The following is a 17,360-nucleotide window of genomic DNA, read 5'->3' as shown; positions in this document are numbered from 1 at the left end:
CTGTCTAGCCCGGCTCGCTCCTCGGGACGTAGTTGGCGTTTGAATGAAAGTCTGCTACAGAAAGCAGATATACAGGAGGATATTATAAAGGAAATGATGGCATACTTTCAGACCAACGACACCCCGGGGAGCGACCCGGGCATGATATGGGAGGCACATAAGGTGGTCATGCGGGGGATTTTGATTAAACATGGCTCCCAAATGAAAAAAGCACGAGAAGCGCAGATAAAAATATCGGAAGAAATTCAAAAACTTGAAATGCAACATAAGAAAGTACAGACACCACTCCTAGGGAAAGATTTGGCACATTTGAGGAGGCAGATGACAGACCTTCTCCGCTATAAGGCGAAAGCGGTGATACAGGCAGGGAAGAGAACAGGGTATGAACTAGGAGATAAGTGTGGTAGAGTGTTGGCGGGGAAGCTTAACCAGTTGCCGACCGCCGCACGCCGATGTACGTCGGCAGAATGGCACGGGCAGGCATAAGGGCTTACATGTACGTCCCTTGCCTCCCGCGGGTCGGGGGCCCGATCGGGCCCCCGCCCGGTGCCTGCGGCGGTCGGTTTTCGTCCGGGAGCGATCCGGGACGAGGGGGCAGCCATTCATTCATGGCCACCCCCTCGCGATCGCTCCCGACGAATAGAAATCCCCCGTGACATCACTTCCTCTCCTGTAAACACAGGAGAGGAAGTGATGTATTCTCTGCTCCGTGTCGGTATTTTTCGTTCCGACACGGAGGAGAGCGGATCGGTGAGTTGCACCAACACTCTACACACACAGTAGAACATGCCAGGCACACTCACACCCCCCCTTTACCCCCCGATCACCCCCCCAATTACCCCTGCCCCCCAGTCACAGTGACACCAATGTCATTTTTTTTTTTTTTGCATTGGTGTCATTTGTGACTGTAATAACTGTTAGGGCAGTTAGAGTTAGCCCCCTTTAGTTCTAATGTACCCCCCTAACCCCCCCAATAAAGGTTTAACCCCGTGATCACCCCCCGTCGCCAGTGTCACTAAGGCTGGGTTCACATTGCAGCGGTTTATGAGAACGAATGTGATTCGCACCGCAGTGCAAATCACATCCGATCTCTGTGCGATTCGAGTTCAGCCATTCGCCGCACCCGCCGCAAATTCGCACGGGACCCTTTTTTTGGCCCGCAGCAGAATCGGATCGCATGGGTGTTCACACCATGCGATCCGAGTTTGCAGATCGCACTGCGATATGCGAACTGATCTGGGGGTGTCATTAACATTTCACTGACACTCCCAGCAGTTCGCATAGGGCAGTGTGAACTGCCGCCGGGAGGCATGCGATGCGGGAACCCGCCGCACATTCGTGGCGTTCCCGCATCGCTCCAGTGTGAACCCAGCCTAATAAGCGATCGTTTTTCTGATCGCTGTATTAGTGTCACAGGTGACGCTAGTTAGGCAGGTAGGTATTTAGGTTCGCCGCAGCTTTTTATAGCGCCAGGGACCCCCATATACTACCGCATAAAGCCCCCTGATTGCCCCCTAGTTAACCCTTTCACCAGTGATCACCATATAACTGTTACAGGTGACGCTGGTTGGTTAGTTATTTTTTTATAGTTTCAGGGCACCCGCCATTTATTACCTAGTCTCACTAGTGTACCCCTAAATTTAGGGGTGTCTACTTTCCAAAATAGGGTCATTTGGGGGGGTTTGTGCCATCTTGGCATTTTATGGCCTTCAAAACTGTAACGCCCTTAGAAAGCCTGAAGGCGGTGCTTGGTTTTCGGGGCCCCGTACGCGGCTAGGCTCCCAAAAAGTCCCACATATGTGGTATCCCCGTACTCAGGAGAAGCAGCAGAATTTATTTTGGGGTGTAATTTCACATACGCCCATAGCATGTGTGAGCAATATATCATTTAGTGACAACTTTGTGTAAAAAAAAAAAAATATTTTTTTTTTGTCATTATTCAATCGCTTGAGGCAAAAAAATAAAATATTCAATGGGCTCAACATGCCTCTTATCAATTTCCTTAGGGGGTCTACTTTCCAAAATGGGGTCATTTGGGGGGGTTTTGTACTGCCCTGCCATTTTAGCACCTCAAGAAATGAGATAGGCAGTCGTAAACTAAAAGCTGCGTAAATTCCAGAAAACGCACCTTAGTTTGTAGATGTGACAACTTTTGCGCAAACCAATAAATATACAATTATTGACTTTTTTTTTTACCAAAGACATGTGGCTGAATACATTTTGGCCTAAATGTATGACTAAAATTGAGTTTATTGGATTTTTCTAATAACAAAAAGTAGAAAATATCATTTTTTTTCAAAATTTGCGGTCTTTTTACGTTTATATCGCAAAAAATAAAAATCGCAGAGGCAATCAAATACCATCAAAAGAAAGCTCTATTTGTGGGAAGAAAAGGACGCAAATTTTGTTTGGGTACAACATTGCATGACCGCGCAATTACCAGTTAAAGCAGCGCAGTGCCAAAGTGTAAAAAGACCTCTGGTCATTTACCAGCAAAATGGTCCGGTCTGAAAGTGGTTAAGGAGAAGGGGAGGACAATCTATGTACCCAATATAAAGGGAAGAAATGGACAGCCAATTACAATGCCCAAAGATATAGCGCAGAGGTTCAAAGAATACTATGCGGCCCTCTATAATCTGACATCCCCTTCCTTCCCCATGGCCAAAGTGGAGGACTATTTAGCCTCAGCAGGTCTTCATAGATTGCCCTCTCCGGTCCGTAACAGCTTAGAAATCCCAATAACTGTTGAAGAACTAATTGTAGCAATAAAATCAGTCAAAAAAGGGAAGACACCAGGTCCGGACAGATATACAATACAATATTATAGGAACTTCTTTTCAACATTAGGCCCACATATGGTAAAGGTTTTCAATGCGCTTGGCCGGACTGCCGCACCCCCTCCGGATATGCTTAGGGCACATATTTCGGTTATTCCAAAGGAAGGGAAGGACCCGGCGGAGTGCGGCAGTTACCGGCCGATCTCATTGCTAAACGTGGATTTAAAACTTTTCACTAAAATATTGGCCTCCCGTCTACAATCGCACTTACATCAGCTGGTACATTTGGACCAAGTAGGGTTTATCCCCTCGCATGAAGCGAGAGATAACGTAATCAAAGTATTAAACTTGGTACATTTTTCCAACCTAACAAAAACCCCGAGTGTCTAAGTACGGATGCAGAAAAGGCATTTGACCGAGTCAATTGGAGATTTATGTTTGCGGTATTAAGACACATGGGGGTGGGAGAGGTTATGCTACGGTGGATTTCTGGGATATATGCCTCCCCACAGGCTTTAGTGAAGGTAAAGAACCATTTAAGATCTCAAATGGAACCCGCCAGGGCTGTCCTCTCTCACCCCTATTGTTTGTCCTTTCATTAGAACCACTATTGAATAAAATCCGACAAAACCCAGATATCCAGGGACTCCAAATAGGGGGGCATAACTACAAAATATCAGCATATGCGGATGACCTTTTGTTTTCCCTATCCAGACCACACATCTCCTTACCAAACCTTATGGAGGAAATTGTAAGATATGGGGAGATATCAAATCTAAAAATAAATTATACAAAATCGGAGGCAATGGGGGTAGCTCTGCCTATAGGGGTACAACAGACTATACGGCCTAATTATAGCTTTAAATGGGTGAATGTAGCACTTAAGTATTTAGGTACATATATACCAGATAAGATGGAAAAGACTTTTAAAGTAAATTTCCCCCCGTTACTACAGGAAATTCGGGTACTATTAGACAAATGGAAACAGGGATTACACTCGTGGTTCGCCAGATGTAATATTATAAAAATGAACATACTGCCAAAAAACTGTTATATCTATTTCAGACCTTACCTATAGATATTCCAACACCTTTTTTCCGCCAGATAGATACTCTTTTCACTAAATTTATATGGGCAAACAAACGACCAAGGATCAATAGAAACATCATGAGAGCTCCTAAATGCTACGGCGGCCTGGCAGTACCAGATATGTTTAAATATTACCAGGCAGTACACATTGGCAGAGCGATAGACTGGTGTAGACATACAGAATCTAAATTATGGACAGAAATAGAACAAAAATGCAGTTCAATACCCCTACGCAGAGCAATCTGGTGTTATACAACATTACCAGAATTGCTTAAAAAACACCCACTTATAGGTCCAACGTTGCGGATAGGGGCTAAGATCTGTCGAAATCCTCAATTCTCTACAACAAATTCACCACTATTTCCCATTCTGGGTAACCCTAGTTTTTTTTACCGGGAATGGAACCAGGAGCATTTCAGGGGCTTATAGAAAGGGGCTATACACAAGCATCGCACTTTCTACAATTGGAAACATGGCCTTCGATCGCCACATTGACGCAACAAGGAGGTCGATATGAAATACATTTTTGGGAGGCATTACAGTTGCGACATTTTCTTCAAACACTAGGACCGGCGACGAACTATCAAAGACAACTGACAAAGTTTGAGATATATTTTGAGGAGAAAGAGCCCCTTTCACGGGTAATCTCTAAGATATATGAATTGCTGAATGCCCCTCCAGAAGGTTTTAAAATGCCTGGAATTGAGAAATGGGAGAAAGACCTGGGAAAGACTTTTTCACCCACACAACGGCAGAAGATTATATATCTGGCATTGAACTCATCGATCTGTTCGCGGACTCAGGAATCTAATTATAAGATATTGACGCAGTGGTATTATACCCGGTCAAAACTCTGTAAGTTCTTTCCAGAGGCTTGTAAAAAGGAACGGGGGATTTTGATGCATATATTTTGGCAATGCCCTAAGATAAGACAATATTGGCTTGAAGTACAAAAGATCTCTCAAAAATTTACATCATACCAGATCCCAGAAGATCCGGCCTTTTTTTTTGCTTCACTGTACAGAAATACCTTTACAAACATATAGGAAATCGGTGATATGCCATCTAGTTAATGCAGCTAAGGTAGGCATTGCACTCAGATGGAAAGACCCCAGACCACCTTCAATTGCAATGTGGCTAAATAGAGTAAGAAACGTAGGTGCCATAGAGGACTTAATTCTCTCTGCCCAAGATAGAAAGGATCAATATGATGAAACTTGGAGATCTTAGAACTCTTTTATGAATTCTGAGGAAGGGAAGAATCTTATGGGGAATATAGCAGAGGAGTGAGTCCGCACATACTTGAATGCGTTTGAACCCCCCTATGGGGGCTGGGAAGTACTTGTCTCTTGTGGGGTGGGTGAGGGGATAGAGGAGAGGGAGAGGAGGAGGGAGGAGGGAGGGGGGGGGGGGATGGGGGTAAACAATAATAATAATTTCTTATTTTTATTTATTTTTTTTATATATATATATTTTTTTTTTTTTTCCTTTCCGTTAGTTGGGCAACGGGAAAATAGATAAAAGATGAGGGAAGTCTGGGGGAGTTGTAACTGGGGGAAATAAGAATTATAATGGATAAGAATGGAATAGATAGATAATATATATATAAATTGGAATATGTAATGTGTAAATGAAATAATTTGGTTTTATTTATATAAAAGAAGAGGAAAATGGATTATGCTCTATAGGATATAAGATATATTTATGTGAGAAATGAATGTCTTTGCTCCCCGTAATTGTTGTTCCACCCCTCTGGACTCATGTGATATAAATAAAGTTTTTTTTTTTTAAAAAAAAAACAAAAAAAAAAAAAAAAGACGGCGCGACGACCACTTCCCTGGAGTCCAATAGTAAACCCAGGTACTCCAGACGCACAACCACCGACTTCTTTAGGTTCAACAGCCACCCAATTTCTCGCAGAGTCTGCATGGTGATCCCCCCCACATCCTCCTTCAATTCTGAGGCGGAAAATGCTCTCAGGAGGAGATAGTCTAGGTAACACACTATCGCGATCCCACGTTGTCGCAGCAACGCCAATACTGGAGCCAGTACTTTGGTAAAGACTCAGGGGGGCTGATGCCAGGGAAGGGAAGAGCGTCAAATTGGTAATGGGCTTTCGACTGCCAAACACAAATTTTTGATGCCGAAGGCATATGGGTTTATGCAGGTACGCATCCTGGATGCCCAAAGACGCCAGGGAGTCCCCTTGATGGAGTGCAGCGACTACTGAGCGAACCGATTCCATTCTGAACCTCTTGCACTTTTTAAAAAGTGATTGAGGGCTTTTAAGTCCAAGATTGGACGTACGCCTTCCTTCTTGGGAACCACAAACAGATTTGAGTAGCCCTGGAAGCGTGCCGATTCCGGAACTGGTACAATCACCCCCTGATTCAGCAAGTCCCTTACTGCCCCTAGAAGGGCCTCCCGGCGAACCGGGACGTGGGTATGCTGGAGGGGAAGAATCTGTTTGGCAGCCAAGAGAGAAACTATCTTGTAGCCTGTGGAAATCAGGTCCCAGACCCATTGGTCGGATAACCAGGAGGTCCACCGGGCTGCAAACTCCCGAATCAGGTGGGGGCAAACCTTCACGCAGTAGCACTTTTGTTCGCAGGCTTGCGGTTCCAGGGGCGCTTTTGACCGTTCGTGGACGTCCTGCCGGGCTGGGAGCGTTTTGTCGAAGCACCGGGCGGACGAAAAAGCCGATTGTGAGCGGAAAAAGACCTGCGGCGTGGCTCCTTAGCCTTGCTGGCCTGTGGGAGTAGTGTACTCTTACCGCTCGTGGCATTTAATTAATAATGTCATTCAACAAAGCTCCAAAGAGCCGGTCGCCAAGGAAGGGAAGATCCGTCAGGGCTTTTTTGGAAGCCTGGTCAGCAGACCAGCATTTAAGTCAAATCAGGCGCCTCAGCACCACAGCTGACACTGAAGCCCTGGATAACAGAGGGAGAGTATCCAAGGCCGCGTCAAACGTACTTAAGGCCTTGCACTAGTTGGTCTGCTAGTTCCACGCAGACAGGGGGAGGCGTTTTGCTCTCCCAATTCGCGGTGCAAAGGTTTTGCCCACTCAGTCAGTGTCTGAGACACCAGTGCAGATGCCAGTAATGGTTGCACGGCTGACCCCACAACCGTAAACAAGAACCAGCCACTTCCTCAGCCTTCCTGTCCGTGGGATCCTTGAATGCAGGAGTCCCCCTCTACCGGGATCGTGGTTACTTTATTTAACCTGGATACTGGGGGGTCCACGACCAGAGTCGTCGACCATTTCTTGAGAAGGCTTTCCTCTAAGGGGTAACGCACCGCCACGTTCTTGGGGACCGAAAAGGTCCTTCGCAGCAGACCCCATTCCCTGTAGTTGAACTTGTCAAAATAAGCCAAATACAGGAACACCTTAGGTGAACGCGCTGGCTTGCGGGACCCAAAAGGGACTGATACATCAGCAGAGGGATCTGCTGGCTCCCGTATCTTCAGGATATCACGCGCAGCTGTGATAAGTGCTCCAACAAGCGCTTTGACGCGTCCGGACGGGGAATCATCCTCACTGTCTGAAAGGTCCTTGTCAGCCTCGTCTGATAGGTCAGAGCAGGGGTCACCAGCCGCAGCAGGGCCCGAGTCTGCATCAGAGCACCTTCCACGCACCGCCTCTATTTTAGCAACAAAAGAGTTAAGGACCGCCGTCAGTGTGTCCATGGGCACAGCACTATCCGCAGGTGACCCGGTTGCAATAGCCTGGATTTCGGGGGAAGAAACCAGTTTCTGAAGCCATGATGACCCTACCATGTCTGCCACCCGCAAGGGAACTTAGGACAGTGAAGGTCCCATCCTCCTTCGGCGTGGGGGGGGGGGTGTACCTAGCTCCAGACTCACCACCCTGGGGCGTTCTGTGAAGGTTACTAGCCATGCCTGTAGTCCCTAGGAGGTTACCCAGTTGCAGAGTGAAGAAACTGTCGGCAGCAGCTGTATAGAATAGCAGTGAAACGATCTGCAGAGCTTGCACCAGCGTTCAGGGAAGAGCCATCCAGCGTCCTGTATACACAGAGGACACAGCAAACAGCATGTGAGAGCACATGTAAAGCTGTCGCAAGAGAGCTGCGGTGAAAAGAGCACTCAGGCTTCAAAAAAAAAAAAAAAAAAAGGACCGCCAATGCAACTAATAGGAAAAACCTATAGAAAATGGCTGCTTCATATTTCTAACCTTACAGGTCCCTTCTACGATGCATAGAATGTGTCAGTTTACAACAGAATGTACTTGCACAAGGGGAACCATCTTTTGCCATCAGAGCCATGAGGCGACAGGGAAAAAAACAGAACAGTGCTGCCTGCATTCAGCAAGAACACCTCCAGACACCTTTTGGGACCCCCCAGACCGGGACCAGGACCGACGCTAGCTGCACAGAGCCCCCTACTGGTGAGAGACCCAGCAAACCTCCCCCCCCCCCCCCCCCACACACACACACCCCTACACCTACCCCATCCGGGCGGTTGGTGTGTGGAGATAGGGATGTGGGAGAGAAGAGAAGGAGGTGGCCCCCGAATCGACCTCCCAGGGAATGCCCAGCTGCTCACCCCACCGAAACAGGGAGAGCCATACTTACCAGTCCTGAAGAGCTGGGAGACATATCAGACCTACTCCTGCGCAGTTACAGGGTAGCTGCTGGCCCGGTATACTGTGATCCAGACATCAGTAGCCCGGTCATATGTATACCCCGGAGCATTGAAGCTCACCGACCACCTCTGGAGCTGAGGTATGTCGTGGCCTGCCGAGCCTTAGCTGAGGCCTGCACATGCTCGATGGCCAGACTGGGAAGACTACAAGGATAACTTAACCAGCCTGTCACCCAGCCGGCAGTTGATGAAAGATCCTGGGATCTTCTATCTTGCGCAAAAAAACATGAAACCTGCATCACAAAAATGGACCAAAGGGCCCGCAGAGTTCCTAGGTCATTCTCCTTCACTAGGCAAAATAAAATGGAGTTCTGCCTGGGAGCAGGGAGGGTTGTTAGCACAGGGTCTGCCCCCAGGGCGGGACTAAAGTTCTGTGTATTGTGTTACAATTTTTGTCTAGTTCACCTAATGGCAGGCTAACAAACCCATTTATTTAGAGAAGAGTTGTGTCAGTCGGTGAATACAAGAGAAATTGTGATTCTCATTTTGGCCAGAATCGTGCAGCTCTAGAATAGGGGGACAAAAAAAAAAAAAAAAAAAAACAACAACCCCACACACACAAATTTGCCTATAGTTCTACTTTAATTCACAGCTCGTCAATTCGCTATCCCAATACAGGCTTGCCGTTGGTAAGGTAGAAATGCCTGACCTGCACGCTAACACAACATCTTAGTAAGTCAAGATTATTCTCAATATTTCTAACCTTACAGGTCCCTTCTACGATGCATAGAATGTGTCACAGTTTACAACAGAATGTACTTGGATCTCTCACCTAAAGCAATTCTTTTGTTGTAATCACATAGGGTCCGGAAATGATGCCACCTAGGAGATATGTTATGTTTATAAGCACCAATTATCTGAAAATGTGTCACACATTGCCATTTATGTCATCTTACCAAAGCCAAGTCCTTTCTTCTCCATCATTATCCTCCCCTTCAGACTGAGGTAATGGTTCATTGTCTATGAGGTCTTCTCGCAGATCATCTGGCGTCATTAATGGTACTCGCAGCCAGAACTAGTAAGCAGACAATGAGGTTCTAAGCAATTGTAAATAGAGCAAGCACTGTATTAAAAGACAGTATTAGTCCTACCATTGTGGAATGATGACCAGTGTGAATGTGATTTGTTAGGAGCCGAGCCAAGTTGCTGTTGTCCTCGTTTGTAAGAGGTATAAGAAATGCAGGAAGTCCTAGGTATGCTGAAAAATTTAACTCTTGTAGCAAAGCCTGTAACAAAAAAGAAATAAGTGGTTTTATGAAGTTTTAATTTCATAGATGCTAGGGAATGGACACACCCACCATTTGCATGCAAAAATTTTGAATTTCACTTTGTTTTTTCTTAACCAACGATTTATGTTGCGTTTTAGACTAAACGATCACAAATAATCTACAGATATATTTTATTTGTGTTTTTTGGATGCAGCAGTGTGGCTTATATCAGGGGTTGACAAATTTGCTTGGAATCTAGGAGCCAGCTAAAAAAGTTAGGAGCCAGGTCCGTGACGGCGATCCGGACCTGTCCCTGGCCTGACATGGAGACGAGTGAGGGGGAAGATAGCCGCCCCCCCCCACCTGTCTCCAAGTCATTGCCCATAGCTCTTAGAGGGACATTTTATTTTTTTTATTTTTTTCAAATGACGATTTTTTTTTTTAATTGCATTTTAGTGTAAATATGAGATGTGAGGTCTCTCTGACCCCAGATCTTATATATAAGAGGACCTGTCATGCTTTTTTCTATTACAAGGGATTTTTACATTCCTTGTAATAGGAATAAAAGTGATACACTTTTTTTTTTTAAAAGAACAGTGAAAAAATAAAAGTTTAAAATAAAGAAAAAAAAAGATTTTTAAATGCGCCCTGTCCCGCCCAGCTTGCATGCAGAAGCGAACGCATATATGAAAGCGATGTTCAAACCACACATGTGAAGTATCGCTGCGATCGGTAGAGTAAGAGCAATAATTCTTGCCCCAGACCTTCTCTAACTCAAAAGGTGCAACCTGTAGAATTTTTTAAACGTCGACTATGGAGATTTTAAAGGGTAAAAGTTTGTCGCCATTCCATGAGCGGGCGCAATTTTAAAGCATGACATGTCGGGTATCAATTTACTCAGCGTAACATTATCTTTCACAATATAAAAAAAAAAATTGGGCTGACTTTACTATTGTCTTATTTTTTTTATTAAATAAATTATTTTTCCCCCAAAAAAGTGCGCTTGTAAGTCCGCTGTGCAAATATGGTGTGACAGACATTATTGCAACGACCACCATTTTACTCTAGGGTGTTAGAATAAAAAAAAAAAAAAAAAAAAAAAAGTATATGTGTGTGTGTACATGCATACGCTTAGGTGTTCTAAGTAAATATCTCCATTAGCATTGCTGGTTGTAATTCCAACGGCCACCACAAGAGGGCGCCAGATTCCAGAAGGAATAGGATCACAGAAGGCCTCAAAGCCGGGGGCTCAATTACCGGCCGCCGGCGGCGCGGCCTGACACGATCACACCGGGGGGTCCACGGACACAGGATACCCCCAGCTGTGCTGCCCGAGGCGCCAATCGCTAATTCTAGTCGCCAATGCGACCTGGCGCCCGGGTTTTGTCGAGCCCTGGCTTATATGATCACATTTCTTTTCTCAAAGATTGCAGTTTGCCATTTAACCACTAGAGATCCACGCTATAGCCAAATGACGGCTACAGCGCGGACCTCCTTTGCCGGGACGACGTCTATTGACGTCGTCCCGTGCACGAGCGGCCTGCGCGCCCCCTGATCGGCGAGTCTGAGACTCGCCTGATCACGGATCCGAGCAAGGGGTCGATCCCGACCCCTTACCACGTGATCAGCTGTCAGCCAATGACAGCTGATCAAGTGATACAACGGAGCCGGTAATCGGCTATTTTTCCTCCTCGTGCTGTCAGAACAAAAAAAAAAAAAAAAAAAAAAAAGCCGATCACCGGTGGCCGTGATCGGGACATCAGTCCCAATCACGGCCAGCTTACCAGTGCCCACCTGCCCCCTGCCACCTCAGGAATAAATAAGTGCCCCCTGTCAGTGCCACCCATCAGTGCCCACAATCTGCCTCAACGGTGCTGCACCCCAGTGCCGCCTATCCGTGCCCACCAGTGCCGCCTATCGGTGCAGCCCATCAGTGCAGCCCATCAGCGCACTTCAATGAAGGAGAAAAATGACCCGTTTGCAAAATTTTATAACAAACTATTAAACATGATTTTTTTTTTTTGTTTTTTGTTTAGCAAAAAATAAAACTCCCAGCTGTAATTCAATACCACCAAAAGAAAGCTCTATTTGTGGGAAAAAAATGATAAAAATTTAATTTGAGTACAGTGTTGTATGCCCGCGCAATTGTCATTCAAAGTGCATCAGCGCTGAAAGCTGAAAATTGGTCTGGGGAGGAGGGGGGTCTAAGTGCCCAGTAAGCAAGAGGTTAATAAGACCAACGATGATCTCTACAAAAGTGCTGCATGGAAAATTACACAAGGTTTCCATTTGATACTAGGGGCGGATCAGCACTGATCCGCCCCGTGTGAAAGGACCCTAAGAGGAACAGAAAAAAAATAAATATAAGGACCAGATCCACGGTGAAATGAGTGTGCTGCAAGAGAGGATTCAGAGTAGAGAAAGGTCAAAGTACATCTGGCTTTTCTTTTCCCAAGTAAAAATAAATAAATACATTTCCCTTCACTTCCTGTTCTCCCCAGACACACTAGGAAGGGAGATGAAATCTCCTACAGAGAAAACAAAACTACCCTCTTAGAGTTGTTACCAAAATAGATGTTCCCATCACTGTCTCAGTGACAATGACCACCAGGACAAATAGAGGTGGTGACTGGGGAAGTGTTGCAGGTTACTGCTTATTAAGTATTAGCTGGAGTTCAGCTTCATTGTTTTAGAGTATTTAAATCTGCTAGCACAACACTCCTCTCCCCCAGACTAACGATGGGATAGAAAGCCAATGCAGCCACCCCATGTGATGATTGGAAAGCTGCAACATTACATTTTTTGGTATTAATACGGCTTTAAGTTTTTTAATTTTTTTCCCCTTGCTGAAACACACACACACACACACACACACACACACACACACTTGACTGAAATTAGTCATGCAACACTGAACCCAAATGTTTCTTTTTTTGAGACAGAGCTTTCTTTTGGTGGGGTTTAATCACCATTGAATACAAACACACCCCCAAAAGACACTTTTTTGTAACGACACCCAAAGGCGTTTGGCAAGAGGCAAGATTTAGAAGTTATAATTTTTTGCCACAATTTCAAAGAAAACTGATTTTTTTGTCACAATGTTGTCATTTTTTAATAAGTCTTCATACAGTATGGGTATATTTACACTTACACCCAAAAAACACATTCTGATACTCTTCCCGAATAGGAGGATACTACCTGTGGGAGACTCTTTGGGCTCCTCAGTTAAACTATGCTGCAAAATCCAAGGAGCACCTTTAGGTTTTTGAGGGACAGGACATTTGAAACACACAAATTTACTACATTTTAGAAAACAGCCACCCCAAGATTAAAAAAAAAAAAAAAAAAAAAGGAAACACTGGAAGCTCTGGCTGTCATCAGGCAAGGAGCCCGGATTTGTGCACAGTGACACTGGCTGCAGCGCTGCGTGAAAGGCAGGAAGGGAAAGCTTGTTGTGCATCATCACCAGCATGTACATCCGATTGGTCAAAGGTCACAACGTACAGAGCACCACTCAAAATGCCATTTCATTACAACAGCCAGTCTTAAAGGGGTTAAGAAGCAAATGTCTGTGCAAACCTAAATGACCACTACACTGTTGCACCCGTTTTAGGTAACCCCATTATGTATCACGTGAGCCTGTCCCTGCTCTGATACTTTTAAGTTTAGTTACCAGTATATTCAAGGTATAGAAGTAAACAGAACCCCCACAACTTTTTCTTGTTCTTACAGCTTCTGAAGTTTTGCGGATTTCTGGAACTTCTGCATCCACCTTTATCCATTCAGACAGCTTCCCTACAATAAGTGTATTCCAATCTGTGGGGAAAACGTTATACAAAAATCAACAATTGGGACCAGACAGACAACACTATATGATCATTATCAAGTAAGCATTGTTACTGTACTGTTTTCCAGCCCTTTATTGGTGTGTGGGAATGTATAAAAGCAATATTTTTTCTTCCTATTGCTAAAACAAAAACAAACAACCCACATAGAAAGTACAGATGAAAGATGATATACTCCTGCAGCAGGGTGGATTTGATTTAAAAATCACTAGTAAAAAGGCTTGGTTTAAATCAACTCGATTTAAATCATTACTTTTAAAGAGCAACTGTCATCCCTGTCCCCCAGAGGCTGCTCCTCAGTCTCATTTACTTTAATGGAACAGCTAGTGAAGCGGCAGGGACACTACAAGGTGAGGGACGTATCGGTAGCAGGTGAGTTGATGCCCGCTAACAGGTGCTGTCCTGATGGATCTGAAATGGTGTGCTCTTTAAGTGTAAAGACTTATTCTTGCTGGTAGTTTGAATCGTTAATATTTGCAAACAAAATTAAGATTCCTTGTTTATAATAAGCTGTCAGGTCAGTAAAACAGCGATATCAGAACCGATTCAATCATACAGTTTTTAGTGTACATAGATTTGCAAAACAATGGAATAAAGGAATATTCCTGAACCTTGCTTTATCTCATGGTTACTGTGAAATTGTGTGAATGCATCAATGCACTGCATGTTATTTCAGCTTGCATTCATTGAACAAGTTTACAAAAAATTAAATATTTCAGAATATACAGCCTCATGCTACATAACCAAGCTCAATTTCATGCTGAATAAACTAATATATCTTAATAGAAAACTCTTTAGATACATTTTTACACTGAAAGCATTTTATAAAAAAAAAAAAAAAAAAAAAAAAAAAAAAAATTGAGTTTCCTGGCTGGGTGGTGATTTTGCAATAATGTGCATCTATGCACAGTATATTTGCCTCCCAAAAGTACTGTCCCCTCCAGTGATGCATCATCCGTGCTTTCCCTCACTGTCCTGTCATCTTTGCCCAGCCTTCTTCCGTGCTCTGCACCTTCAGCTATATTGATGGGCCAGCCTAGGATGTTTCAACTCCCAAGCATGAGCACAGCAGTCACTTCATCCCAGTAGCCAAGGCATGCAGAGAATGTGCAATCAGAAAAACTGCTAACAAGCAGAAAAGACCTTTCATTGAAGAAACTCTTCTGGAATAAGCCTACCTACTAGCAATTTTTTTGTAAAAGACTTTAGTGCCATGTTAAATACATTTTCTTGGACAATTGCTATGGTGCTAGGATTTTCCCACTGTCTGAGAACACTATCCTAGCAATAGAGGATCTGGAAATGTCCTCCCCCAAAAACATCCATACCTCGTCCAGAAAGTAGGAGGTCTGAGCGAGTCTTGGGCCCACATCGAGACTTGGCAGGTTCTCTGTAAAATTCTCTTTTAAATCGTGGATGGAAGATTGGCATACACAGAAAATCAAATCTGCAGAGAAGTACAAGAGAAAAAAAAAAAAAAAAAACATTAACAAAGCCTGCTTTAGTTTTATGTTTTGCAGTCAACAATATCAATAAAACCCAATCCTAATATAAGAAGGGGGGGGGGGGGGTGGATGGGTGTTAAACCTTTTCTTTGAAGGCTTGGCTTAGTTTAAATATTCCTTAAGCAGTGGAAAAAAATTAAAAATAAAATCTAAAATAACGGATTTGCACGCACAAGTAAATACATACTACTGTTGTCTTTGTGATCCCCACTTTTTAAAAGCGCTGGCTCGCAGAACACTGCGCGGGAATCCGTTTCCCAGACCATGTTCAAATCACACTTCCTTAGTTAACACCCCCCCGGCGGTATTCAGTGCCATTAGCGTTAACCCCAAGCCAGACTCAAGATCACATCGCTGGATCCAGGATGAGTTTACTTACCTTGTCCCCTGGATCCAGCGATGTCCCCCCGCTGTGCGAGCGGCTCGTCCTCCGCTCGATCACGGAGCCGAGCCCCGTTCCCTGCGAGCGTTGCGACGCACCGGGACGGAGAACGGCGCCAAATAAAAAAACCCACACACAATTCATAGAGTATAATGTAATCTTACAGATTACATTGCTGTATGTAATCATTTCACATCCCCTTTGTCCCTAGTCGTCTGCCCAGTGTCCTGCATGTAGTTTTATATTATATAAACGTTCTGCCTGGAAACTGGAGATTGTCCATAGCAACCAAAACTGTCCCTTTACACCAAAACTGGTTTTAGACCAGCTAGAAAACAGCAATAATAAATGGAATCACTCGCAGAATTGAGGGATAGCGATTTGTGGGGAAATCCGTCAAATTCTGAAAGTAATGACAGTGACAATTCTGCAACTGAGAAAAAATGTGTTTTTGATTTGATTACATTATTGAATATTTTTATTATTTGGTATATTATAATTTATGATTTAATTTTTCAAACTTTATCATACCCGGGATGTCTACTAGACTCTGGTTTGGACAGATTTAAGTGAGTTATCCCTAAGAATTACAGGCCTACAATTTAAAACGGCATGTATATAAAATTACCATGCAAAATAATGGTACCGCTTTCAGCATCCGAAATAATGATACCGACAGGGACGTTAAGGACAGCAGCGGGATGAATTTGCGCACACTCATGGAAGGACGCCAAACTTCGGTACTTACAAATCTCCAAAGGCTATGCTTTAAAAAAAAAAGTTTACAGGTTGCACGTTTAAAGTTACAGAGGTCTAGTGCTAGAATTGTTGCTCGCGCTGTAACGCACGCGGCAAAACCTCACGTGTGGTTTGAACAGAATTTACATTTGTGGGCGGGACTTACATGTGCGTTCGCTTCTGAGCGCAAGCTACCGGGGACAGGGGCGTTTTAATTTTTTCTCTTCTTTTTACACTTTAAATTTGTTTTTTGATCACTTTTATTCCTATTACAAGGAATGTAAACATCCCTTGTAATAGGAATCGTTCGTGACAGGTCCTCTTTATGGAGAGATGTGGGGTCAATAAGACCCTGCATCTCTCCTCCTAGCTGGAAAGCACGAGATCGGTGGGGGAAAAAAAAAAAAAATCCAATCTCATGCTTACTAGCAGAGATCGGTTCGTTTACACCCGTGGCCCGGACATGACGTTAGAACGTCACGCCCGGGCCGTCGATGGTCAGATGACTGGTGACCATATGGTCACCGAAAATCTCTATGGTCCTCATTCGGCGATTCTTTCTCTGGGTCCCCGATGGCATGGGAGAGCCCAGAGAAGCACCAGACGGTGGCGGGGGGGGGGGGGGGGGGAGAGAATATATCCCCTTCTGTCACCTGTAAGAATGATCAAGCAGTGGAACGCCACCGCTATGGATCGTTCTTCTGGTGCACAGAATCGCCGGCTAAAGCTGCAGGCATCATTCAGATATTCCCATACGAAATCTTTGGGCAGGAAGTGGTTAACCTGCTATTAGGGAACAGGCATTTAAAAAAAAAAAAAAAAAAAGTTACAACCCCTTTAAGGACCCTTTCATAGTTCAAAGCTCCAAAACTCTCAACAACCTAAATTTCACGTATTTGAATAGTGGCTGTTCACAAAATGAGCACTCGGACACCTATAGCTTAATACCTGATGCTTGAAACTACATTTGAGGCAGATTTGAGAGTTTATAGGCATTCCCATTGAGATCTATAGGACCAAAAAAAAAAAATAAAAAAAAAAAAAACACACACGCACAAATCAAGTATTTTTGGGCATTTTTCAGGTGTTTAGCTTGTAATAACTGGCCTCCTCTAATGCTTTTTGTTGGCTAATACAAAAATGCCTGAAGTGTT

At 44.3% G+C, this 17,360-nt stretch overlaps 1 protein-coding gene across 1 annotated transcript in view; it reads right to left on the bottom strand.

Moving 5' to 3' along the window:
- PRMT5 (protein arginine methyltransferase 5) overlaps positions 1-17,360 on the bottom strand; it is a 56,226-nt gene that overhangs the window by 26,505 nt on the left and 12,361 nt on the right. The window contains exons 2-6 of the mRNA XM_077468987.1: positions 14,910-15,028; positions 13,467-13,552; positions 9,620-9,754; positions 9,425-9,543; positions 9,301-9,350 (exon numbers count right to left, since the gene is read on the bottom strand). Coding sequence (XP_077325113.1) covers positions 9,301-9,350; positions 9,425-9,543; positions 9,620-9,754; positions 13,467-13,552; positions 14,910-15,028 — 509 coding nt within the window. The remainder of the gene's footprint in view (positions 1-9,300; positions 9,351-9,424; positions 9,544-9,619; positions 9,755-13,466; positions 13,553-14,909; positions 15,029-17,360) is intronic.

Source organism: Lithobates pipiens, unplaced genomic scaffold, assembly GCF_037356315.1.
Source record: "Lithobates pipiens isolate NorthernLeopardFrog02 unplaced genomic scaffold, aLitPip1_a1.2 Scaffold_11, whole genome shotgun sequence".
Lineage (NCBI taxonomy): Eukaryota > Metazoa > Chordata > Amphibia > Anura > Ranidae > Lithobates > Lithobates pipiens.
This window is presented reverse-complemented; position numbering and strand designations above follow the sequence as displayed.